Source organism: Pseudophryne corroboree, chromosome 1, assembly GCF_028390025.1.
Source record: "Pseudophryne corroboree isolate aPseCor3 chromosome 1, aPseCor3.hap2, whole genome shotgun sequence".
Taxonomy (NCBI): Eukaryota; Metazoa; Chordata; class Amphibia; order Anura; family Myobatrachidae; genus Pseudophryne; species Pseudophryne corroboree.
The window spans coordinates 349,876,813-349,903,068 of NC_086444.1; the positions used below are offsets into that span (position 1 = coordinate 349,876,813).

Sequence of the window (26,256 nt, forward strand, 5' to 3'; positions counted from 1 at the left end):
GCTGGTTGATGGTAACTATGTAATCCTCGATTCCTTTGCAGTATGGTTAACATTGTTTCTATAAATGCGAAGGGTCTTAACTCCCCACATAAGAGGAAGTTAGCATTAAATTATTTTCATAAAATTAAAGATCAAATCATAGCCGTCCAAGAGACACATTTTATTAAATCAGCCCCTCCACGGTTTACTAATGTGAGATTTCCCCATTGCTATTTGGCCAATGGACCAGCGAAGAAGGCGGGGGTGGCAATCTTAATGTCTCAACATTGCGCTTTTTCCCTCACGTCACAATACTGCGACCCGGAGGGGAGAATTCTGATTTTAGTGGGTACTCTTGAAAATAAAGAGGTGACGATAGTTTCCTGCTATGCCCCGAACACCAAGCAACTAGCATTTCGTAGAAAACTCTGTGCTAAGGTACAACAATTGGCCAAGGGCGCTTTACTTCTCATGGGGGACTTTTATTTGACCCTTGACTCTTTGGTTGATAACTCTGGCAAGCGGACCTCACTCTCCAGTCAGCTCCATAGGAATGCGAAGGGCTTCCGCCAGTTATTGGCGGAAAATTATCTTTTAGACCTATGGCGCGTTAAACACCCAATGGACAGGGACTACACATTTTATTCCCCAGTAGATGCCTCTTATTCCCGAATAGACCTTGCTTTAGCGGATAAGTGGACTCTACAGTCCATCCGTAAAGTTTCCATTCTCCCCATGTCCTGGTCGGATCACTCCCCACTATTCATCGAATGGGATATTGGCAGTAGAAAGACTACCCCGGCCCCCTGGCGCTTAGGTAAACAAAGTCTCCTTCAGCCGGAGACTAAGCAGGCTATCCAAACCACTATGGATTATTACCTCTCTGAGAACTCTCCTCGGGAGACATCCATCTTTACATTCTGGTGTGCCCTCAAAGCAGTAACACGAGGGACAGCGATTCAAATAGCAGCTAAACTTAAAAGGGAATATCGTAAAAAATGTGAACAAGCTGAGCTTGCAGTCGCTTCCCTGGAGAGTGCTCACAAGACACACCCACATGATAAAACCCTCCTTAGATCATTGCAGGAAGCCAGAGAGGCGGTAAACGTTTTCTATTTAGTGGAAGTCCAACGCAACCTACATAGACTGAACCAAAAATTCGATGTTTATGGTAACCGGGCTGGTAGACTGCTGGCAAGGAACCTGAGAGGCAGGAAAGCTAAAGAAAAAATTCACATTATCCACTCGGATAGGGGTAAGAGAGTCTATGATCCTGACAAAATTGCAAAAGTTTTGGCATCTTATTACGCCAAACTATATAACTTGAAGGAGGATTCCTCCACTTTTCAACCTACAGGCACGGATGTTCAGAATTTTCTGGGCAAATTTCCTCTCCCTTCGCTGTCACCGGAGTCTTGTAGCTCTCTTAGTGCGCCTTGGACTCTAGCAGAAGTCGAAAAAGCTATTGACTCCCTCCCAGCAGAAAAGGCCCCGGGACCCGATGGTTATCCTTCTGGTTTCTATAAATCTTTTAAGGAGAGTTTGGCTCCGGTGCTCCTATCGGTGTTTAATGAAGCCTCAGAAGTTGGGCGCTTCCCCAAAGAAATGCTGGAAGCTCAGATCATCACCATCCCCAAACTGGGGAAAACTCCCACCTCAGTCCAAAATTTTAGACCAATTGCTCTGTTAAATACGGATTTAAAACTCTATGCCAAATTAAATGCCAACCGTATCAGTCCCCTCCTCCCCTCTCTGATCAACCCTGATCAAGTGGGCTTCGTCTTAAACAGACAGGACCCAGATAATACGCGAAGGGTGATTAATGTCATTGAACATTCTGCCTGTAGAAAAGAACCCCTCCTAGTTTTGTCTCTGGATGCCGAAAAAGCGTTCGATAGGTTGAACTGGGACTTTATGAGATTAACTCTGACCAAATTTGGGTTCTCTGGTAGGATCTTAGACTCTATCCTGGCTCTCTATTCCACGCCCTGTGCGAGGGTCTTTGTTAATGGATACCTCTCTTCACCCTTTAATATCTCTAATGGCACTCGTCAGGGCTGCCAGTTATCTCCTATTATTTTTGCGTTGGCGATAGAACCCCTGGCTGCTTGCATTAGATCCTGGGACTCGATTAGTGGCCCTGTTATAGGGGGTATTTCCCACAAAATCAGCTTATTTGCGGACGATATTTTGTTAGGTCTTTCTGATCCTGAGACTTCCTTGCCAGTTCTACATGCCGTTCTTCAAGACTATTCGGATGTTTCCTTTTACAAATTAAATACTAATAAAACTGAGGCCCTCCCACTCAATATATCTCCGACTGTGGTCTCTCAGTTGAAGGAATCGTATAAATATGCCTGGAAATCCTGCTCCTTGAGATATCTGGGGATTAATTTGTCCAGTGATGATAATTTAATTGAATGTAATTATGCCCCGTTATTAAAAGCCTTTACGGAGCTGACTGGGGAGTGGATGCTCCAGGAGGTGTCTTGGCTGGGTAGGATTGCTGCTGCCAAGATGGTCTTATTGTCGAAATTAATGTATCTGTTTCGCGCCATACCAAGACCCCTTCCCAAACTCTTCTATAATAAATTTAACCAGGTCCTGATTAGATACGTGTGGGGAGGCTCTAGGCCGAAAATTGCTAAAAAGATTCTTATTCTGCCCAAACAATCCGGTGGGGTAGCTTTCCCGGACATAGAAAAGTACCATGCTGCTTGTCTGTTAAGTCAGTCTAGGGACTGGTTTGACACCTCGAGCATGAAACCGTGGGTTATTCTGGAAGCTTCTTATTTGAATACTGTTACTCTTTCTGATTTGTTTTGGTTGCCACCCTCTGCTGCCCAAAGTAGGTCCGGATCTTGCAAGTCTATTAAAACGACCCTAGATTCATGGCATAAACTAGTGTCCTCTTCGGAAGAGATTAAATTACCGTCCCCATGTCTGTCGTTATCTGCTCTTATGTCCTTGATTCCTAATATTACACTGGAAGACTGGATTCGGAGGGGCCTCTCCACGGTAGGCGATTTTTTTATAGGTGACGTCTTGATGTCCTTTCTCAAATACAAGAGAGATTTGGGATTCGGACTAAAGACTTTTTCAAATATTTGCAGGTGAGAAGTTGGTTACACTCACAGGCTCTACATCTTCACAAACCTTCTTTTCCGGCTTACATTAAAAGCCGACTGGATACATCCTCACATAAAGGTGGGATTACGTGGTGGTATCATTTTCAACTGACTAACAGCACACAATCTAAATTCAAAGCTCAGATTTTATGGGAAAGAGATTTGAATAGATCCTTTACTGATGCAGACTGGAACGGTATATTTAGGTCTTGTTTTAAAGTTTCCAAATGTATTAACCACTCTGAAATGTTCTTCAAGCTTATACAGAGGTCCTACTTCACCCCTGAAAGACAAAATAGGATCTGGCCTTCACAATCTAAATTATGTTGGCGGAAATGTGGCTCAACGGGGGATATCTTTCATATTTTCTGGGCGTGCCCACTTATACAACCACTCTGGAGAGAAGTTTTCAATATGATTAGCATGATTTTAGGATTCACTATCCCCCTGGACCCAGCTTTAGCATTATTTCATTTGTTCGTAGACCACTTTTCTATAGGCGATCGCTACGTCTTGGGGCATATTTTGATAGCTACTAAAGCTGCTATATCCCAATTGTGGAAATCTGAGAATCTCCCTTCTTTAGCGTTTATTCAAAATAAGATTCACAAACATTTTATTTTTGAAACAGCGGAAGCTAAATACTCTTCCTCAGCTAATTCTATCCACCTGAAATGGTTAGGTTGGTCCGACTATAGGGGGAGAGAAGGTAGGCTAACCGTCTTTAGCTCTCCAATTGCTTTATCTGTGCTTCACCCCACCTAGATTGACCTCTATAAGAATGTTGTGATATCAGACGATTTTTTTTTTTTTCTTGGTGTTTGTTTGTGCTAAGCCTCTTTTTTGTGTTTCTTCTTTTTGATTCTGAACGCCTAATGTAACCAACTGTATATCCATCCAACTGTGCGTTACAAGTGCTTTGATTATGGTAACCATTCCGGACTTCCCCTATGTTCCCCTTTTCTCTTTTTTCTGTTCCCCATTTCTGTGTGAAAAATCTTCAATAAAAATTCTAATGTTTAAAAAAAAAACAAAAAAAACTTCTACTTTAATGGCAGAGTTTGGAAACCTCTGGGTCAGAGGATCTTGCCATGCTTTCAATTCAGAAAAAGGTGGTGGGGTATATGGTTTTGAATGACTTTGCATGTGCAACTTCTACTTAATGGAGAGGGACATGAAAAATATTATGAAAATTAGCCTATAAGCTACAACGGCAACGTCAAGCAAGGCCAAGTTTTGGTAAATAGGGCATTTTGCAAGCATTATCTTTGATATCAGCTCTGGCATCACCTTGTTAAATAGCCTTGATGCTTACAAATCCGTCAATCCTCTGAAAAGTGGCATTTTTGGATTTATTAAATAGGCCCCCTGCAATATTCAACAGCACTTGCAGCTTTGGTCTTATGTAAATCCTAATCTTAACAACTGTCCAAGGAGTTCAAAGCATTCTGCACTCGCTGTTACGGATAAAAGGAGTTTGATTGAGTTCAATACAACCGGATTTATTTTTTCCTTCAAGAGAAACATAACGTCAAGATTAGTAATCAGCAGTGCAAGTGTTCTTGTGCGCACTTACATGAAGTGTCTACTCTATCAGGCATGCATTGTCCTTCCAACCTTTCCCACCCCTTGTCTTCACCTTCTTCACAGTACTTTAAATAGAAGACTGATTGTGCATGTGATGTGCATTTATTACACAACACCAAGTTGAATGATGCATTAAATAAGAATTTACTTACCGATAATTCTATTTCTCATAGTCCGTAGTGGATGCTGGGGACTCCGAAAGGACCATGGGGAATAGCGGCTCCGCAGGAGACTGGGCACAAAGTAAAAGCTTTAGGACTAGCTGGTGTGCACTGGCTCCTCCCCCTACGACCCTCCTCCAAGCCTCAGTTAGGATACTGTGCCCGGACGAGCGTACACAATAAGGAAGGATTTTGAATCCCGGGTAAGACTCATACCAGCCACACCAATCACACCGTACAACTTGTGATCTGAACCCAGTTAACAGCATGATAACAGAAGGAGCCTCTGAAAAGATGGCTCACAACAACAATAACCCGATTTTTGTAACAATAACTATGTACAAGTAATGCAGACAATCCGCACTTGGGATGGGCGCCCAGCATCCACTACGGACTATGAGAAATAGAATTATCGGTAAGTAAATTCTTATTTTCTCTAACGTCCTAGTGGATGCTGGGGACTCCGAAAGGACCATGGGGATTATACCAAAGCTCCCAAACGGGCGGGAGAGTGCGGATGACTCTGCAGCACCGAATGAGAGAACTCCAGGTCCTCCTCAGCCAGGGTATCAAATTTGTAGAATTTAGCAAACGTGTTTGGCCCTGACCAAGTAGCTGCTCGGCAAAGTTGTAAAGCCGAGACCCCTCGGGCAGCCGCCCAAGATGAGCCCACTTTCCGTGTGGAATGGGCTTTTACAGATTTTGGCTGTGGCAGGCCTGCCACAGAATGTGCAAGCTGAATTGTACTACAAATCCAACGAGCAATCGTCTGCTTAGAAGCAGGAGCACCCAGCTTGTTGGGTGCATACAGGATAAACAGCGAGTCAGATTTTCTGACTCCAGCCGTCCTGGAAACATATTTTCAGGGCCCTGACTACGTCCAGCAACTTGGAATCCTCCAAGTCCCTAGTAGCCGCAGGCACCACAATAGGTTGGTTTAAGTGAAATGCTGAAACCACCTTAGGGAGAAATTGAGGACGAGTCCTCAATTCTGCCCTGTCCGTATAAAAAATTAGGTAAGGGCTTTTATAGGATAAAGCCGCCAATTCTGATACACGCCTGGCTGAAGCCAGGGCTAACAGCATTACCACTTTCCATGTGAGATATTTCAAGTCCACAGTGGTGAGTGGTTCAAACCAATGTGATTTTAGGAATCCCAACACTACATTGAGATCCCAAGGTGCCACTGGAGGCACAAAAGGAGGCTGTATATGCAGTACTCCCTTGACAAACGTCTGAACTTCAGGAACAGAAGCTAGTTCTTTTTGGAAGAATATCGACAGGGCCGAAATTTGAACCTTAATGGACCCTAATTTGAGGCCCATAGACAGTCCTGTTTGCAGGAAATGCAGGAATCGACCCAGTTGAAATTCCTCCGTAGGGGCCTTCCTGGCCTCGCACCACGCAACATATTTACGCCAAATACGGTGATAATGTTGTACGGTTACATCCTTCCTGGCTTTGATCAGGGTAGGGATGACTTCATCCGGAATGCCTTTTTCCTTCAGGATCCGGCGTTCAACCGCCATGCCGTCAAACGCAGCCGCGGTAAGTCTTGGAACAGACATGGTCCCTGCTGGAGCAGGTCCTGTCTTAGAGGTAGAGGCCACGGGTCTTCCGTGAGCATCTCTTGAATTTCCGGGTACCAAGTCCTTCTTGGCCAATCCGGAGCCACGAGTATAGTCTTTACTCCTCTCCTTCTTATGATTCTCAGTACTTTTGGTATGAGAGGAAGAGGAGGGAACACATACACTGACCGGTACACCCACGGTGTTACCAGAGCGTCCACAGCTATTGCCTGAGGGTCCCTTGACCTGGAGCAATATCTGTCCAGTTTTTTGTTGAGGCGAGACGCCATCATGTCCACCTTTGGTTTTTCCCAACGGTTTACAATCATGTGGAAGACTTCTGGGTGAAGTCCCCACTCCCCCGGGTGAAGATAGTGTCTGCTGAGGAAGTCTGCTTCCCAGTTGTCCACTCCCGGAATGAACACTGCTGACAGTGCTATCACATGATTTTCCGCCCAGAATCCTTGCCACTTCCGTCATTGCCCTCCTGCTTCTTGTGCCGCCCTGTCTGTTTACGTGGGCGACTGCCGTGATGTTGTCCGACTGGATCAATACTGGCTGACCCTGAAGCAGAGGCCTTGCCTGACTTAGGGCATTGTAAATGGCCCTTAGTTCCAGGATATTTATGTAAAGTGACGTTTCCATGCTTGACCACAAGCCCTGGAAATTTTTTCCCTGTGTGACTGCTCCCCAGCCTCTCAGGCTGGCATCCGTGGTCACCAGGACCCAATCCTGAATGCCGAATCTGCGGCCCTCTAGGAGATGAGCACTCTGTAACCACCACAGGAGAGACACCCTTGTCCTTGGAGACAGGGTTATCCGCTGATGCATTTGAAGATGCGATCCGGACCATTTGTCTAGCAGATCCAACTGAAAAGTTCTTGCGTGGAATCTGCCGAATGGAATCGCTTCGTAAGAAGCCACCATCTTTCCCAGGACCCTTGTGCACTGATGCACTGACACCTGGCCTGGTCTTAGGAGTTTCCTGACTAGGTCGGATAACTCCCTGGCTTTCTCTTCCGGGAGAAACACCTTTTTCTGTACTGTGTCCAGAATCATCCCTAGGAACAGCAGACGTGTCGTCGGAATCAGCTGCGATTTTGGAATATTTAGAATCCATCCGTGCTGTCGTAGTACTATTTGAGATAGTGCTACTCCGACCTCTAACTGTTCTCTGGACCGTGCCCTTATCAGGAGATCGTCCAAGTAAGGGATAATTAAGACGCCTTTTCTTCGAAGAAGAATCATCATTTCGGCCATTACCTTGGTAAAGACCCGGGGTGCCGTGGACAATCCAAACGGCAGCGTCTGAAACTGATAGTGACAGTTCTGTACCACAAACCTGAGGTACCCTTGGTGAGAAGGGCAAATTGGGACATGGATGTAAGCATCCTTGATGTCCAGAGACACCATGTAGTCCCCTTCTTCCAGGTTCGCTATCACTGCTCTGAGTGACTCCATCTTGAACTTGAACCTTTTTATGTAAGTGTTCAAGGCTTTCAGATTTAAAATGGGTCTCACCGAGCCGTCCGGCTTCGGTACCACAAACAGCGTGGAGTAATACCCCTTTCCCTGTTGTAGGAGGGGTACCTTGATTATCACTTGCTGGGAATACAGCTTGTGAATGGCTTCCAATACCGCCTCCCTGTCGGGGGTAGACGTTGGTAAAGCAGACTTCAGGAACCGGCGAGGGGGAGACGTCTCGAATTCCAATTTGTACCCCTGAGATACTACCTGCAGGATCCAGGGGTCCACTTGCGAGTGAGCCCACTGCGTGCTGAAATTCTTGAGACGGGCCCCCACCGTGCCTGAGTCCGCTTGTAAGGCCCCAGCGTCATGCTGAGGACTTGGCAGAAGCGGGGGAGGGCTTCTGTTCGTGGGAAGAAGCTGTCTGTTGCAGTCTTTTTCCCCTTCCTCTGCCCCGGGGCAGATATGAGTGGCCTTTTGCCCGCTTGCCCTTATGGGGACGAAAGGACTGAGCCTGAAAAGACGGTATCTTTTTCTGCTGCGAGGTGACTTGGGGTAAAAAGGTGGATTTCCCAGCCGTTGCCGTGGCCACCAGGTCCGATAGACCGCCCCCAAATAACTCCTCCCCTTTATACGGCAATACTTCCATATGCCGTTTGGAATCCGCATCCCCTGACCACTGTCGCGTCCATAATCCTCTTCTGGCAGAAATGGACATCGCACTTACTCTTGATGCCAGAGTGCAAATGTCTCTCTGTGCATCTCGCATATATAGGAATGCATCCGTTAAATGCTCTATAGTCAATAATATATTGTCCCTGTCCAGGGTATCAATATTTTCAGTCAGGGAATCCGACCAAGCCACCCCAGCACTGCACATCCAGGCTGAGGCGATTGCTGGTCGCAGTATAACACCAGTATGAGTGTATATACTTTTAAGGATATTTTCCAGCCTCCTATCTGCTGGCTCCTTAAGGGCGGCCGTTTCTGGAGACGGTAACGCCACTTGTTTTGATAAGCGTGTGAGCGCCTTATCCACCCTAGGGGGTGTTTCCCAACGAGCCCTAACCTCTGGTGGGAAGGGATATAGTGCCAATAATTTTTTTTTTTTTTAAATTAGCAGTTTTTTGTCGGGGGTAACCCACGCTTCATCACACACTTCATTCAATTCATCTGATTCAGGAAAAACTACGGGTAGTTTTTTCACACCCCACATAATACCCCTTTTTGTGGTACTTGCAGTATCAGAGATGTGCAAAACCTCCTTCATTGCCGTGATCATGTAACGTGTGGCCCTACTGGAAAATACGTTTGTTTCTTCACCGTCGACACTGGAGTCAGTGTCTGTGTCTGGGTCCGTGTCGACCCACTGAGGTAACGGGCGTTTAATAGCCCCTGACGGTGTTTGAGACGCCTGGACAGGCACTAACTGAGCTGCCGGCTGTCTCATGTCGTCAACAGTTTTCTGTAACGTGCCGACACTGTCACGTAATTCCTTAATTACGGCCATCCATTCAGGTGTCGACTCCCTAGGGGGTGACATCACCATTATAGGCAATTGCTCCGCCTCCACATCATTTTCCTCCTCATACATGTAGACACACACGTACCGACACCCAGCACACACACAGGGAATGCTCTGATAGAGGACAGGACCCACTAAGCCCCTTGGGGAGACAGAGGGAGAGTTTGCCAGCACACACCAGAGCGCTATATATGTATAGGGACAACCTTACAATAAGTGTCTATCCCTTATAGCTGCTTATATCTGTTATTTTGCCAAATAAGTGCCCCCCTCTCTTTTTTACCCTGTTTCTGTAGTTGCAGGATGCAGGGGAGATTCTGGGAGCCTTCCTACCAGCGGAGCTGTGTGGGAAAAATGGCGCTGTGTGCTGAGGAGATAGGCCCCGCCCCCTTCACGGCGGGCTCTTCTCCCGCTTTTTTCTGGAAAACTGGCAGGGGTTAAATACATCCATATAGCACAGGAGCTATATGTGATGTATTTTTTGCCAAATAAGGTAAATTCATTGCTTCCCAGGGCGCCCCCCCCCCAGCGCCCTGCACCCTCAGTGACCGAAGTGTGAAGTGTGCTGAGAGCAATGGCGCACAGCTGCAGTGCTGTGCGCTACCTTATGAAGACAGGAAAGTCTTCTGCCGCCGATTTATGGACCTCTTCTTGCTTCAGCATCTGTAAGGGGGCCGGCGGCGCGGCTCCGGGACCCATCCATGGCTGGGCCTGTGATCGTCCCTCTGGAGCTAATGTCCAGTAGCCTAAGAAGCCCAATCCACTCTGCACGCAGGTGAGTTCGCTTCTTCTCCCCTTAGTCCCTCGATGCAGTGAGCCTGTTGCCAGCAGGTCTCACTGAAAATAAAAAACCTATTTAAACTTTTACTCTAAGCAGCTCAGGAGAGCCACCTAGATTGCACCCTTCTCGTTCGGGCACAAAATCTTAACTGAGGCTTGGAGGAGGGTCATAGGGGGAGGAGCCAGTGCACACCAGCTAGTCCTAAAGCTTTTACTTTGTGCCCAGTCTCCTGCGGAGCCGCTATTCCCCATGGTCCTTTCGGAGTCCCCAGCATCCACTAGGACGTTAGAGAAAGTTAGATTTTTAGCAGTGTAAGAACAGCAGTTTTATTGATATGTAGCAATTGTGCAGAGCCAGCATATGCTTATGTAGCTTGGGGCTCAAGACAATTGTCAGACTTTCCCCTCCATACAAGGAGTGGCTTCTAATATTCTGAATGATCCATTCTACTGCTCCTCAGTTACCCTACACCTTTTTCATTCTGCAATACGCAGGTTAGGGCTCTGCATGATATGCTACGTATGCGAAGGCTCCTACCTAACAGAGCTAGCTACTACTCTGAGAACACATTTTTTTAGATCTGTTCATACTGTAAGTGAATCTAGACATTGCATTGCTAGCAATTTACTGAAGTTTACCTGGAAGCAGCTGTAATGCATTATGCAGTCAGCTCTGATTTAAGTAACATACAGCGTACAGGAGGATCTGTTTCCCAAACTCCGCCAGTACAGTCCAGGTTTTACGGATATCCATGTTTGAGTCCAGATAGTTAAATCATATTGTCTAAGGTACTAATTAAGTCACCTCTGGTCAAGCATGGATATTCTTTAAACCTAGAATGTATTTGGTAGAGCTTGGGAAACTCTGCACTAAGGTATAGTTGCAGCTATAATCTACAGCAGAAGCTGCTAATCATAATTTTCAATGCAGTCTTGTGGAGAACCGGAAACTGTCAGCCATGGGGTAAAGTCAAGCGGCCAATGGTACCGCAGATCCAACTACATATTTACAATATAAGCCTACTACTGGAAGTTATTCTTCCTGCAGAAAATGCAGTTTCCTGACCAGCAGTTCAAATCTGCTTATTTAGATCATTGAAAGAGATGCCAAGAATGATGATGATGATGATGATAATAATAAGAGTGGCCAGGGCGTCAAGCGAGCAAGAAAGTGAGAGATCAAGAAGAACAAGTCGTCTGTTTTGTGTGTGGGTTTCTATATCATCCAACAACAGTATGTAGAAAACGTGATATTTCAGCATATAGCCACTTACAAATTGCAGAAATGTTGTTAATAAACTAAAAATCGCAAAGATATATTGTGTTACTAAAATGAAACTATTTGGGGCTTACTTAAAATCTGCTGCAACCAAGTTAAAGGCATTGTAACGATGTCCCTCAGCAGATATCTTCTTTAGGTATGAAAAGCTGTCAAGATCAGAAGTCAAGAAGTTGGATACCAGGGAGCCTATGGAGAGAACAAAGACAGTCGGACCTGTGACAATAGGCATAGAGCACAACATAAAGAAAACATACAGAAGTAAAACTGTACAAATGGATAGACTGGTCAGCATGTCACAACTTTTCAATTCACAACATATAAATGGGATCAGTATGAAATAGCTACAATCAAAATCCCAACGGTCCAAATCCTGACAACAATTGACAGACGGTCAAAATCCTGCCAAGGTCAAAATTCCGACATTTAAAATGTTGACAAGTCAAAAAGTCGACAATAGTTTTTCATTGTTTTTTGGTGTGTATGTCGACATAGGTTGACATGGACACTATGGGGTATATGCAATTGCGGTCGAATTGCCGAAAATGTCGAAAAACGGGTCATTTTCGACACAAAAAAAACTGTCGAATTTGATCCGACAATTCAATACAGTACTTTTCGACAAAATACCTGCCGTTTAATTTTCGACTTTTGGCAATTCGACATTTTTTCATTTCGACATGTCTGCAATGTTAAAATGCAGCTTTTCGACAAAAGTATATTCAATTGAAGAATGTCGATTCGACAACAGTGCTTTTCGACAGTCATTTCGTCAGTTTCATTCCGCCTCATTTTCCTGTCGTGATCTAATAAAAATTTTTAAAAACATGAATTTTTTGGTGCTTTTTTTTATTGCTAATAGTATATCTATTTATATTAGAAGGGATTATCTACGTGGTTTGTCCTTAGGAGCCACAAGTATTATTTAGTCGATTTTTTAAAAGAATATTTTTTTTTTTACTAACTACAATAATATGAAGAGATCAGTGCATGTTTTTCAGTTGGAAGGGGTGGGAAAGTGTTAAAATTCCTGAAAAAAAATGCGTGAAGTCCCCCCTCCTAAGCATAACCAGCCTCGGGCTCTTTGAGCCGGTCCTGGTTGCAAAAAAATACGGGGGAAAAATGACAGGGGTTCCCCCGTATTTTAACAACTAGCACCGGGCTCTGCGCCTGGTCCTGGTGCCAAAAATACGGAGGACAAAAGACGTAGGGGTCCCCCATATTTTTAACACGAGCACCGGGCTCCACTAGCCAGAGAGATAATGCCACAGCCGGGGGACACTTTTATATTGGTCCCTGCGGCCGTGGCATTAAATCCCCAACTAGTCACCCCTAGCCGGGGTACCCTGGAGGAGTGGGGACCCCTTAAATCAAGGGGTCCCTCCCCCCTCCAGCCACCCAAGGGCCAGGGGTGAAGCCCGATGCTGTCCCCCCCATCCAAGGGCGGCGGATGGGGGGCTGATAGCCGTTTGCGCCGCCTGACTGACTGCTCAGACGCGCACAGCAAATCAGGAGAGTGCCATGACGTGGCACCCCTGATTGGCTGAAGGGACCCTCTTTGACAGCAGTCACGGGAGGTCCCGCCAGTCGGGGAAAGGGGTCCCATGTGTAAACATGGGACCCCTTTCAGTGCATGGATTCAGTTCTTCGTTTTTTTTTTTTTTTTACCAAGTACGTGGATTACAAACAAAGAAGAGGACCGATCTACACTGGATTGTTGTGAATATAATTTTATTTACAGGTAACCCGTGGATTCTATGTGGAGAAGGGGATAGATTCTTCGTGTTAACATAGGTAAGTATGTATGTATGTTGGTGTGCATGTATGTAATAAAGTTATTCTGTCACGGTGTGTGCGTTGTGTTTTTTTGGGGGTATTTTTTTTGTAGTAGAACTACAGGTACCAGCGGGACCGTTTCCCCCCCGCATGCTGGTACTTTTGGTTCTCCAAGTACCAGCTTGCGGGGGAGGCTTGCTGGGACTTGTAGTTCTGCTACAAAAACCATGGATGGGGGGGCGGACAGCCTCGGGCTTCACCCCTGGCCCTTGGGTGTCTGGAGGGGGGCACCCCTTGATTTAAGGGGTCCCCACTCATCCAGGGTACCCCGGCCAGGGGTGACTAGTTGGGGATTTAATGCCACGGCCGCAGGGACCAATATAAAAGTGTCCCCCGGCTCTGGCATTATCTCTCTGGCTAGTGGAGCCCGGTGCTGGTGTTAAAAATATGGGGGACCCCTACATCTTTTGTCCCCCATATTTTTGGCACCAGGACCAGGCGCAGAGCCCGGTGCTGGTTGTTAAAATACGGGGGAACCACTATCATCCCCCCCCCCCCCGTATTTTTACAACCAGGACTGGCTCAAAGAGCCCAAGGCTGGTTATGCTTAGGAGGGGGGACCCCACGCATTTTTTTTCAGGATTTATTGAACACTTTTGTGCCGTCAATGAAGTCGAATCCAGGCCGCCCACTATTCGTCAATTGGTCCGTTTTTCGACAGCGGGACTGTCGAATCCGTTATTTATTGAATATGTCGAATTCGGGTCCCGGCGGGAGGGTTTCGCCTGTCTTACTGTGCCGAATCCAAAAACGGTCGAATTCAAGCCGGAATTCGACCGCAATTGCATATACCCCTATATAAGTGTACCGCTGCACTCGCCATGCTTCAGGCACAGTGCCTCACTGCTCTCGGCACACTATTATATTCCTACTCCAGGTCCACTGGGATGGTAAAGTATGAACAAGTTGGTTTCAATGAAAAAAATCATGAAAAACTCTTGTCGACTTTTTGACCTGTCAACATTTTAAATGTCTGTATTATGACCTTGTCAGTATTTTAAATGTCAGTATTTTGACCATGTCAGGATTTTGACCGTCGGTCAATGGTTATCGGGATTTTGATTTTACGTAAATTGACCGCATCCCATATAAATACAATATAAAATGAATGATAAAACACATCTAACTGGCAGATTCAATTGTGGACTGGAAATGTAAAAAAACGCAGGGTTTTTCCCGGAGTCGCAGGGTTTTAGTTTCCAAATCAGTGGACTGAAATTGGGATTTCTATAGAAATTATTATGTCTTTTTTCTTGCACCCCCAGAGCAAGGCTGATTTCTCCTAAAATGGTTAATTTTAGGAAAAATCACAGATACTTGCTCTAGCACCCCTGGCGGCACATACAACCCCCCACGAGGACTGATTAAGCAATTGTAAATTTACAATTAGCTTGATTAGTCTGTAATTACTCACCTTCCGAAGCGGTGTCTTCTGCATCCAACATTGGGAGCCGGGTCTTCTGCAGCAGCGGTGATTATGTAGTGTCGTGTGAGTGTGTGTGAGTGTCTGTGTGTGTATAAGTGAATGTGTTGTGTGCATGAGTGTCTGTGCATGGCCAACCCCCCACCACCCAGTCCAGTTTAAACCCCCCCGAATCTGGCCATTGGGAGATATGCATCTCCCAGCAGCCCTCTCCCCAGTAGAAAGATGGAGGGGAGCCCACTGGCAGCTGGGGAGATCCCCGGGGTTTTCAGTGATAAAAATCCCACAATTACTTTTTGTATTGGATGTCACAGGTATCAGGAGTGTGCATACCCACGGTAATCCAAAATTGGGAACGAGGTACGCAAGTTTTTATTTATATTACTAAACCTAGCACCCAACTGAATTCCCCACTATGAGTTAACTCAATGAATTAATAGCTTTTAGAAAATGTAGTTCTTAAAACTATTATCCGAGTATAACCACTTTGCAAATATAACTCAATGTGATCATATGTAAAAGTTCAGATTTGTGTTCAGAAAAAAAAGAAAGAACAATTTAAAGTAAAAAAAAAAAACCGTTAACTAGTCCTAGAAAACAGTTGTCAAAATAAACTCAAAAGTAAAACTAGTTATTGGTTCACCTCCGAGTGATAGATATAAATGCATCGTATAATCCTAACATGCATGCCTCCAACCCTTTCAATGTGTGTGGATATACCAGCCTCTGCTCCCACCTACCCATTGCCTCATACTTCTACTGGATTTCAGCAAAATCATATTGTCTTCAAAGTACTCATGCTCCATGATCATGAATCAGTCCAGTGGGTAGGACATCTCTGGCTGCAGCTCAGCTGATCCTAGCATGCATAGATCCTATGTCTGAGCAGCTGCCTCATTTCCAGCTCTGTGCCTTGTGCAGTCAGGTCCCAGTGATAGGGCACTGCCCCACTCCACAGGGGTCCCTCCTTTCTGATTTGCTTGCAGTATGGTTGATAATGAGAATGCCAGGCAATTCATTCGTAGTGTGCTGGCTGGCGACTTTGGAAGCATCTTTACTTAAGTACTGTGGTCAGAGTGGAATGAATCAGGGCATCATTTTATTACGCAGCTGTCCACCTCAGTGGTAACCCCAAATTCCGGTACTCCAGGCTTCAACCTTATCAGCCTACTGTTTTTAGCAGATGCTATACCCAGAACACCTATTTTCCAGTCTGCAAACCAGGATTGAGGACAGGTGAGAAAAGCACACTGTGTAAAAATGTAAAGGCAATATCAAAGTCCAACTTCTTACCAGTCCAGAACTGTAAGCGGGGGAAGTTAGGTTTAGGCAGCGGAGGGAGGGTTAGTATATTTATCTTCCCCTGTCGGGATTCTTCGCATCGGGATGCCGTACTCGATATTCTGACCGCCGGCATCCCGATCGTCAGGATATCGATCCCAACCCAACTGCTTAGCTCAGTGCCAAATAGAAATAATTTATTAATTTTTTTACTAAAATGCCACACTGTCTGCTTAACATTAGGGATATTGTGGAAGAGATGATCTGACTCTTACAAGACCTAGAACAAATCTCTTCCAGAGTAAACTCTATGGATCACATAACTGGGTATTTTTGTGACATCTGTGTACAGCAATCTTTATGAGTTTGTGGCCCCATATGTTCAGGAACCAATTGGGCATCCAATGTTTCTACACGCACAGTATATCAGTCATTTGCTTTTCTGCTGACTGTAGTTCATAGCTGCACAGCTGACAATTAAGAGCTTGTTGTACTGTAGGTACATGTCCTAGATCTGTGTGATAATCAGCTACATCTGATGGCTAGTGCGCCACGCTTTTGCAATGTAAAGAGTCAATGCGTTGGGTTGCAACTGTAACACAAATTCTAAGTTTATGGTACTGTAACTAAAGCAACTTTATGTTATTATGGATGAACCCTTACCTCTACCTTTAGCATGCACATCTATTTTTGGTTGCAAATAGTTTGTAAGAGCTGCAAACTTTCCTCTTTTAGTGATACCCAACCAAGTTCCTCCTTCTTTCCCTGCTTCCAAGTCCAAACCTGCAATGACAAATGGGTAAAAGTTGCAGACCCTTATGAATCCTCGTCACCCACCCCAAAATACTGTAAGAAGTGAAAGATTGAATGCGCTTTTCGAAGTATTTTCAAAAGTATTTACTGTGATGCTAGAAATGTCAGGATTTACAATTATAAATGTATCTGGTAAAAAGCCTGGAGAAGCAGTTATACTGGTACAGTACAATGAGAACAAGGACATTAAAGGACATGTGACACAGTGTATCTGTAATTGTTGGATTCATACTAACCACTAAGGATGTCATTATTACTTTCCCAGAAATCAGCTGGTTTGGAAGGTCGGTGATAGAACTCATCACGATTGGCTGCTAGAATGAGCCTACAATAGATAAAGTGGCAGATATCAGCCAATGACAAAATGTTATAGGACTATTTTCATGTAAAACCTAGTCAACAACATAGCCAAATACAGGTAAAAAAATAAAAAATAAAAATGTAGTGTACACGTTTACTCGTTCATTTTGAGCTGCTTGAATGGTTGGTTTTGTCATTAGTTACATTGGTACATACCCAGGGTGGATTTAGGGGTGAGAGCCCCAAGGCACAACAGTAACAGTATCTCATTATGGTATGCAATTATTCCAAAATACGGAAAAATCCGATATCCAGAATACTTCTGGTCCAAAGCATTTTGGATATGGGAAACTCAACCTGTATTACATAGGTTTTAAGGGGTTAGGGCTGGGAGACCAGCAGTCAGCATAACGACCACGGGATCCCAGCAGCAGAATGCCAGCAGGGGGAGCGAGCGCAACAAAGCCCCTGCGGGCTCTCTGCGCTCACCACACAGCAGGATCGGAGGCTCTCTGCACTCGCCACAGGTTCTATTCCCACTCTGTGCGTGTTGCTGACACCCACAAGTGGGAATAGTCCCTGTGGGTCGGCATTCTATCCACCAGCATTTAAATTGCTCGGGATCCCCGCATCAGCATGGTTACCGCCAGGATCCCGTGTGGCGGCACAATGCCGTATCCTGTTTTAAGCCTTTACTTTACAGTGAAAAGAACTAAGTTCTAATAATAGCAGCTACATTAGCTTTTAGGGGATGATTACTTTGCATATGCACGCCCAACCTCCTGAAGAAATACCGGCGCCGGCAGCTGTTTGCGTCCAGACAGAGCAATAATTGGATTGCTCTGTCAGGTGACCGAACTGACAGCTGCCGGTACAAAATTTGAATCGCCCGCTTAGCACTCCTTCTCACAGAGCACTCTGGCCAAGGGTGTAGCTACCATAGGTGCAGGCAGTGCAACTGCTATGGGGCCCAGAGCTGAGAGGGGCCCACCTTCCCTGTCACAGTTACATGTGCTATATACATTTTTCGCCATTGGGTGGTACATAGGGGTCCTTTTAAACTTTTTCCTTGGGGCCTGCAATATTTCTAGGTATGCCCCTGGACCTGCTCATTGTAGTGTGGTATAAAATGAACTGGAGGGGATTTTAATATTATATCATATGAACCGGGGCACTGTAATGAGGCACAATATGAACGGGGAACACTATATACCATAATGTGAATTGGGGATACTACTGGCAGCTCTAAAATGTGACAAAGGGTGAATTTAAGCACTACTGTGATTCATAAAAGAAACTAGGGCACTACTATGGGGCATAACATTAAATAAGGCTCTGCTATGGTTCAGAAAATGAACTAGGGCACTATTATAGGGCATAACATTAATAACTGCTGCAGAGAAATGTAGCTCTAGAAGCATTGGGATAGGGGCCCCTTCAAAATTTTGCTATGGGGCCCACAAAGTATTGGCTACGCCCCGGACTCTGGCGTCTCATTCATGTAGCAGTGAAAAGCCCATTATCAGTGATAACAGATTCATAGGAGTTACCATTAAGAAATCACAGATTTCCCCAGAAGTGCCTCTGATGTGTGCAGATATCAGGGTAGATATACCCTGTTCTTCTCACCCCCTTCCCATCATCGACCAATGAGAGGTGCCAGGGAAAAATGAATGGGCAGAAAGGACCTGCTTTCCGACTTACTGGTAACACAGAGGACGGCAGGAAAAGACAGGATTGCTGGAGCCCTGGATTTCAGATCGTAAAGGTAACTATGCACGAATTGCTACTTAACAATTATATGCTATATGTCACATTAAACTGATGAGATATGTTGTGAAAAGTAACAATTCTCTTTTCGCTTTACTCTTAAATAGACCCCCTCTGAAAATTGTTTCTTACAACAAAACACTGTAAAAAGTGTTATCCATCTCAGCAACACTTTCACTGCAATAATGCAACAAAAAAACTCCTGCATCAGATGGGTATGGACTGTGCTTTCCCTTAACAAACAAATATATGTCACATGGTTCCACCTGACCAGATTAACCTTTAACGTGCTTCTGTTAGCAGCAGCAAAATAAATCTGAAGCCACATTTGATGCCATGACAAAAACAGAGCAGCTTCAGTCACCATTAAAAATTGATTATAGTTTTGAGATATTATTTTGTCTTCAAATTTGTTCAACCAGACGTGATTGTGTTGTCAAAGTCAGAAAAATATCACGATGCACACTGCCATATTTGCACCTCATACAGGTCCGCGCTGCGCATGCGTGCGCTCTCCCGTGCGTGCGCATACTCGCTGTTGCGGGCACCCGCAGGCGCACGGTATGTGCATTTACGGTAGAGTTTATGTGTTCGTAGCGTGCGACTCAATCGTTACATATTTTCACTATATAATGTATTTTGTAGATCATGGTCCCTTTGATAGATTCTGAAAGTTTAGTTAATGTAGCATGTTCATGGACAGAGAGATCCCTCTTTGTCTGATACAAGGGGTCAGACAGGGATTATACAGTGGTGTTTAGTATCCATCGGAAGAGTATTTAATTAACAATATTCCGGTGTTGGTTTGAAGCGAATTAATCGCTCGTGCGAATAGTTATGGACATAAGAAGTTTATGTCCATTTACTATTATTTGCACTTACTTATCCATGCGGCGGGAAACCTAGTTTCCCACCCACCTGAGCAGTTGGAAATTGTCACAGCCCACCTGTATGAATCAACCTTTTGTTATAATGCGAAGACGAATTCCTGTGTCCAATGAACAATGAGATTGTAGGGACCATTGAATTGTATTGTGTGTGGGGCATAAATAGACAAGCCGATCACATCCAGCTCACTCTTCAACGGTTCTCATTGCTGATAATCGGGAGCTGGATGTCCAGAGGCGCATGCGATCGTTCCCCTTTGTGCGTAAGTTTTCTCCGCAATCATATTGTCTTCCTTGTTATTCTGAGCCATATCTCTCTATATCTCTCTCTCTCTCTCCTCCTCTTTCTCTCGTATTCCCTTAAACGTAATAGTATTGTATTTCCTGTGTAGTTATCTGGTTAGTTAGTCTATGTTATATTGTAGTGTATGACTTGTACTGTATTATTCTTTTTCAAGTATAACATTCACATAAGGCGTTAGACCCTAAGCCCGGTAGTTGTGTATTTCTTATAGTGTTAAGTATTCTCAGAGCGTCGGTGACGCTCGAACAGCTTTTAAGTTAATAAGGTTACACTGTGTTGCATCTACACTCTATCACTACACAAAGGTTTTCCTGTATGATACATTGTTTATGGTTTAAATATAAAGGTTCAACATTGTGAGCGTCTGCGCCGCTCGTGATCTCCTCGTGGTCTCGAGCGTCCGCTACGCTGATAGCGTAGCATTACGGTAGTCGCTCACCTATAAGTGTGCCCGATACCAACAGCGTATTCTCGCGAGCGTTTGTGTCGCTCGAGCGGCTCGCTCCAGATACAGCGTCCGCTACGCTAAGAGCGTACCCTTACGGTACCTCGTGCGCCAGTTGCGTACAGTGTTTCATAACCTCTTTATAGTGTGATATATAGGATACATATTTGGCTTTATCTAGTCGGCAGCCTATAGCATGCCTGCCTGTGATCTCTTGGTCGTGAGCGAACGTAATGCTTGAGCGTCTCGACTACGGCTAAGCGATTGTTACGCAACGTGCGTACCCTTACGGTACTCCAGACGTAAATAGCATACAGTGTTCTTAGGCCTCTTAAAGGGTTTTTAAGTAAGATAAATATTCAGCTTTGTCAGTGTATCCACTATCCACATAAGACCTAATTCATTTGAGAGTTTCTAAAGCTGGGCATACACTATACAATTATCTGGCAGATAATTTGTGGTTGGAATGAAAACCTGGTAATGGATAAGAGCAACTGACAATCGATCATTTGCTACCAAACACTGCAAAATGGACGACACCTGACGTTTATACAAATTGGTTAAATCACGGTTTTGTCCATTTTGTAATGTTTGGTAGCAAATAATCGATTGTCAGTTACTCTCATCCATTACCAGGTTTTCATTCCAACCACAGATTATCTGCAGATAATTGTATAGTGCACAGGTTCTCAAACTCGGTCCTCAGGACCACACACAGTGCATGTTTTGCAGGCCTCCTCACAGAATCACAAGTTAAATAATTAGCTCCACCTGTAGACCTTTTAAAATGTGTCAGTGAGTAATTAATACACCTGTGCACCTGCTGGGTTACATGCAAAACATGCACTGTGTGGGGTCCTGAGGACAGAGTTTGAGAACCTATGGTATAGTGTATGCCCATTTTAAGTTTTATATGTCCACTATCCATGTAAGACCTTGCTCATTTGAGAGCTCCCAGCAGTCTGATGACCCGCACAGCTTTCTGCTGCTCCCCAATGTATGTATACTTTAGTATAGAAGTCAAAATTCCCTGGCACATCTACTAATTGTGGCACACAAAACAGTTTTAAGCGATACACCGATGAATCTGCAAATTTATCTCCTAGGAACAATTTAACTTAAAATTTAGGCCTCAACATTTTATACTTAAGAGGAATTTCTTTATTTATTGCGGAACAAACCACAAATAAATTAATACATATTAGCATAAACCAACAATTCACCTAAAAGGTCAGACGGTTTATCGGTTCTGCTGGCTGCAGTGGCGGATTTAGCGGGGGGCGATTAGGGCGAACGCCCCCCCTACACATACCGGCACCGGGATGGAGGCCGGGTCCCGCCGCGGCGTTGGGAACGAGGTGGAGAGCGGTGCAGCGCGGCGGGGGAAGGGGAGAGAGCGCGTCCTGACGCGCATACAGCGGCTGAGCGGCCTCTGTTCTGACCACGCCCCCTCCTTCCTGTACGCGCGTCAGGACGCTCTCTCTCTCCCCGTCCCCCGCCGCGCTGCACCGCTCTCCACCTCTCTCCACCTCGTTCCCAACGCAGCGGCGGGACCCGGCCTCCATCCGACTCCTCATGCTGCTGGCTGCAGCAGGTGTCACTGTCAGTGTATGCCATGTCTCCTACCCTCCAAACTAAAGTAAGTGTGTGTGTGTGTGCCCCCTCTGTGTTCCATGTCTCCCCCCTCCGCTCCTAGCTAAAGTGCCTGTGTTCCATGTCTCCCCCCTCTTCTCCTAACTAAAGTGTATATGTCCCTGCATTATTTTGGCTCATTCAGTGTGCTGTAATGTGAATTTCGGCTCATTCAGTGTGCTACAATGTGAATTTTGGATCATACTGTGTGCTACAATGTGAATTTCAGCTCATACAGTGTGCTATAATGTGAATTTTGGCTCATTCAGTGTGCTATAATGTGAATTTCGGCTCATTCAGTGTGCTATAATGTGCATTTCGGCTCATTCTGCGTGCTATGATGTGCATTTCGGCTCATTCTGCGTGCTATAATGTGCATTTCGGCTCATTCTGCGTGCTATGATGTGCATTTCGGCTCATTCAGTGTGCTATGATGCGCATTTCGGCTCATTCAGTGTGCTATGATGTGAATTTCGGCTCATTCTGCATGCTATAACGTGAATTTTGGCTCATTCTGCGTGCTATAATGTGAATTTCGGCTCATACAGTGTGCTATAATGTGAATTTTGGATCATACTGTGTGCTACAATGTGAATTTCAGCTCATACAGTGTGCTATAATGTGAATTTCGGCTCATTCAGTGTGTTATAACGTGAATTTTGGCTCGTTCTGCGTGCTATAATGTGAATTTCGGCTCATTCAGTGTACTATAATGTGAATTTCGGCTCATTCAGCCTGCTATAATGTGAATTTTGGATCATACTGTGTGCTACAATGTGAATTTCAGCTCATACAGTGTGTTATAATGTGAATTTCGGCTCATTCAGTGTGCTATAATGTGAATTTTGGCTCATTCAGTGTGCTATAATGTGCATTTCGGCTCATTCAGTGTGCTATGATGTGCATTTCGGCTCATTCAGTGTGCTATGATGTGAATTTCGGCTCATTCTGCGTGCTATAACGTGAATTTTGGCTCATTCTGCGTGCTATAATGTGAATTTCGGCTCATACAGTGTGCTATAATGTGAATTTCGGCTCATTCAGTGTGCTATAATGTGAATTTTGGCTCATTCTGCGTGCTATAACGTGAATTTCGGCTCATACAGTGTGCTATAATGTGAATTTTGGATCATACTGTGTGCTACAATGTGAATTTCGGCTCATTCAGTGTGCTATAATGTGAATTTTGGATCATACTGTGTGCTACAATGTGAATTTCAGCTCATACAGTGTGCTATAATGTGAATTTCGGCTCATTCTGTGTGCTGTAGAAACAGAATTTGTCGGCAGATAAGACCCACTTGGCCCATCTAGTCTGCCCCTTTTTTTTTTTTTTACATTATTTTTTATCTCTAACCTTATCTGATCCTTATTTCTTTGTAAGAATATCCTTATGTCTATCCCATGCATGTTTAAATTGCCCTACTGTCTTAGCCTCTACCACCCCTGATGGAAGGAATGGCGATTCGCCAGTCTGTATCACCAGTGCGCAGGGTTCTCTCCACTAACTGGCAACATTTTATTAGTAATGGCAACAATAGGAAATTTAGAAGCGAACGGGAAGGGCATTACTAAGTGGGAGGGGCTATGATTAGGGGGAGGAGTCATAATTCTTAAACCGCCCCCCCTAAAAGTTAAGTCTAGATCCGCCACTGGCTGGCTGCCACTAACTCTTTTATCCTGACACTCTCACCACATGCCACACTTTATAGTTGTGGGGTTGAAATATGTTACAAGTTTTCTAATGTTATTAACAATTACTTATATAGTGCCAGCATATGCCGTTGCACACACTATAAATGTAGAGCTGGCACACTGAGATTAACTAGATTTTATCAGTTACTATGACAGAAAAAATAAGATTTTACTCACCGGTAAATCTATTTCTCGTAGTCCGTAGTGGATGCTGGGACTCCGTAAGGACCATGGGGAATAGCGGCTCCGCAGGAGACTGGGCACAACTAAAGAAAGCTTTAGGTACTTATTTAAGCGAGGAAGTAGTCTGTGACCGATTAAAACATTTAAAGATTAATAAATCACCAGGGCCCGATGGTATTCATCCAAGGGTTCTAATGGAGCTTCACTCTGAACTGGCAAAACCGCTATCTTTGATCTTTGAGGATTCAGTTATATCAGGTATGGTTCCCAAAGACTGGCGTATAGCGTAAGTAGTGCCTATATTCAAAAAGGGAAGTAAAGCTGAACCAGGTAATTATAGACCAGTTAGTCTTACATCTATAGTGGGGAAAGTATTGGAAGGTATTCTAAGAGATAGTATTCAGAAGTTCCTTGAAACCAATAAGGTCATGAAAAGGAATCAACATGGGTTTATGAAGGACAGATCCTGTCAAACCAACTTACTTGGCTTTTATGAAACAGTAAGCGCAAACCTAGATCAGGGTAAAGACGTGGATGTAATCTTTTTAGACTTTGCCAAAGTGTTCGATACTGTACCACACATGAGACTTATCTACAAGCTACAAGAATCAGGGCTAGGAAGCACAATATGCACTTGGGTCAAAAACTGGTTAGATAATAGGAAGCAGCGCGTTGTGGTTAATGGATCTTTTTCAACTTGGACTGAAGTGCTAAGTGGTGTGCCGCAAGGCTCAGTATTAGGACCGCTATTGTTCAATATTTTCATTAACGACCTAACAGAAGGTCTAGAGAGCATGGTGTCAATTTTTGCAGATGATACCAAATTGTGTAAGGCTATAAATACAGAGGAGGATGCCGAGTCTCTTCAGAACGACTTAGTTAAATTAGAAGCATGGGCAGCCAAATGGAGAATGCGCTTCAACACAGACAAGTGTAAGGTAATGCACTGTGGTAACAAGAACAAAAATTACACCTACCTACTAAATAGGGTAAAATTAGGGGATTCTGTACTGGAAAAGGACTTAGGTGTCCTCATAGATAGCAAGCTAAGCAGTAGTACCCAAAGTAGGACTGCAGTAAAGAAGGCTAATAAGATATTAGCATGCATAAAACGGGGTATTGATGCTAGGGACGAGAGTATTATACTCCCGTTATATAAATCACTAGTGAGGCCACACCTTGAATACTGTGTACAATTCTGGGCACCGTACTACAAAAAGGATATCGTGGAGCTTGAAAAGGTACAGAGGAGGGCGACCAAACTAATTAAGGGCATGGAGACGATGGAATACAAGGAAAGGCTTGAAAGACTAGGCATGTTTACATTGGAAAAGCGGAGACTAAGAGGGGATATGATCAACATCTACAAATATATAAGGGGACAATACACAGAGCTTGCGCGGGACCTGTTTTTGGTTAGATCAACACAGAGGACTCGTGGACACTCGCTCAGGTTAGAGGAGAGGAGATTCCGCACAATATGGCGTAAAGGCTTTTTCACGGTAAGGACAATACGTGTTTGGAATTCCCTGCCCGAGGGAGTTGTAATGGCGGAATCTGTCAACACCTTTAAGAATGGGTTAGATAAATTCCTATTGGATAAGGATATCCAGGGGTATGGTGCATAGTCATGCATTATAGTTACTATAAATAGGGATAAAATGCAATGGCTGACTGCAGCATCAGTCAGAAATTTTAGTCAAATCATCATGCATAGGACACCACAAATAGGTTGAACTCGATGGATAATTGTCTTTTTTCAACCTCAGATACTATGTTACTATGTTACCTGGTGTGCACTGGCTCCTCCCACTATGACCCTCCTCCAGACCTCAGTTAGGATACTGTGTCCGGAAGAGCTGACACAATAAGGAAGGATTTTGAATCCCGGGTAAGACTCATACCAGCCACACCAATCACACCGTATAACTCGTGATACTATACCCAGTTAACAGTATGAAATACAACTGAGCCTCTCAACAGATGGCTCAACAATAACCCTTTACTTAGGCATAACTATATACAAGTATTGCAGACAATCCGCACTTGGGATGGGCGCCCAGCATCCACTACGGACTACGAGAAATAGATTTACTGGTGAGTAAAATCTTATTTTCTCTAACGTCCTAAGTGGATGCTGGGACTCCGTAAGGACCATGGGGATTATACCAAAGCTCCCAAACGGGCGGGAGAGTGCGGGTGACTCTGCAGCA

General features: G+C 44.6%; 1 protein-coding gene across 3 annotated transcripts in view; it reads right to left on the minus strand.

The window, feature by feature from the left end:
- TANGO2 (transport and golgi organization 2 homolog) overlaps positions 1 to 26,256 on the minus strand; it is a 166,377-nt gene that overhangs the window by 63,697 nt on the left and 76,424 nt on the right. For all 3 annotated transcript variants that reach the window (XM_063964726.1, XM_063964724.1, XM_063964725.1), the window contains 3 exons: positions 17,064 to 17,152; positions 16,678 to 16,797; positions 11,549 to 11,663 (listed from right to left, as the gene is read on the minus strand). In XM_063964726.1, coding sequence (XP_063820796.1) covers positions 11,549 to 11,663; positions 16,678 to 16,797; positions 17,064 to 17,152 — 324 coding nt within the window. The remainder of the gene's footprint in view (positions 1 to 11,548; positions 11,664 to 16,677; positions 16,798 to 17,063; positions 17,153 to 26,256) is intronic.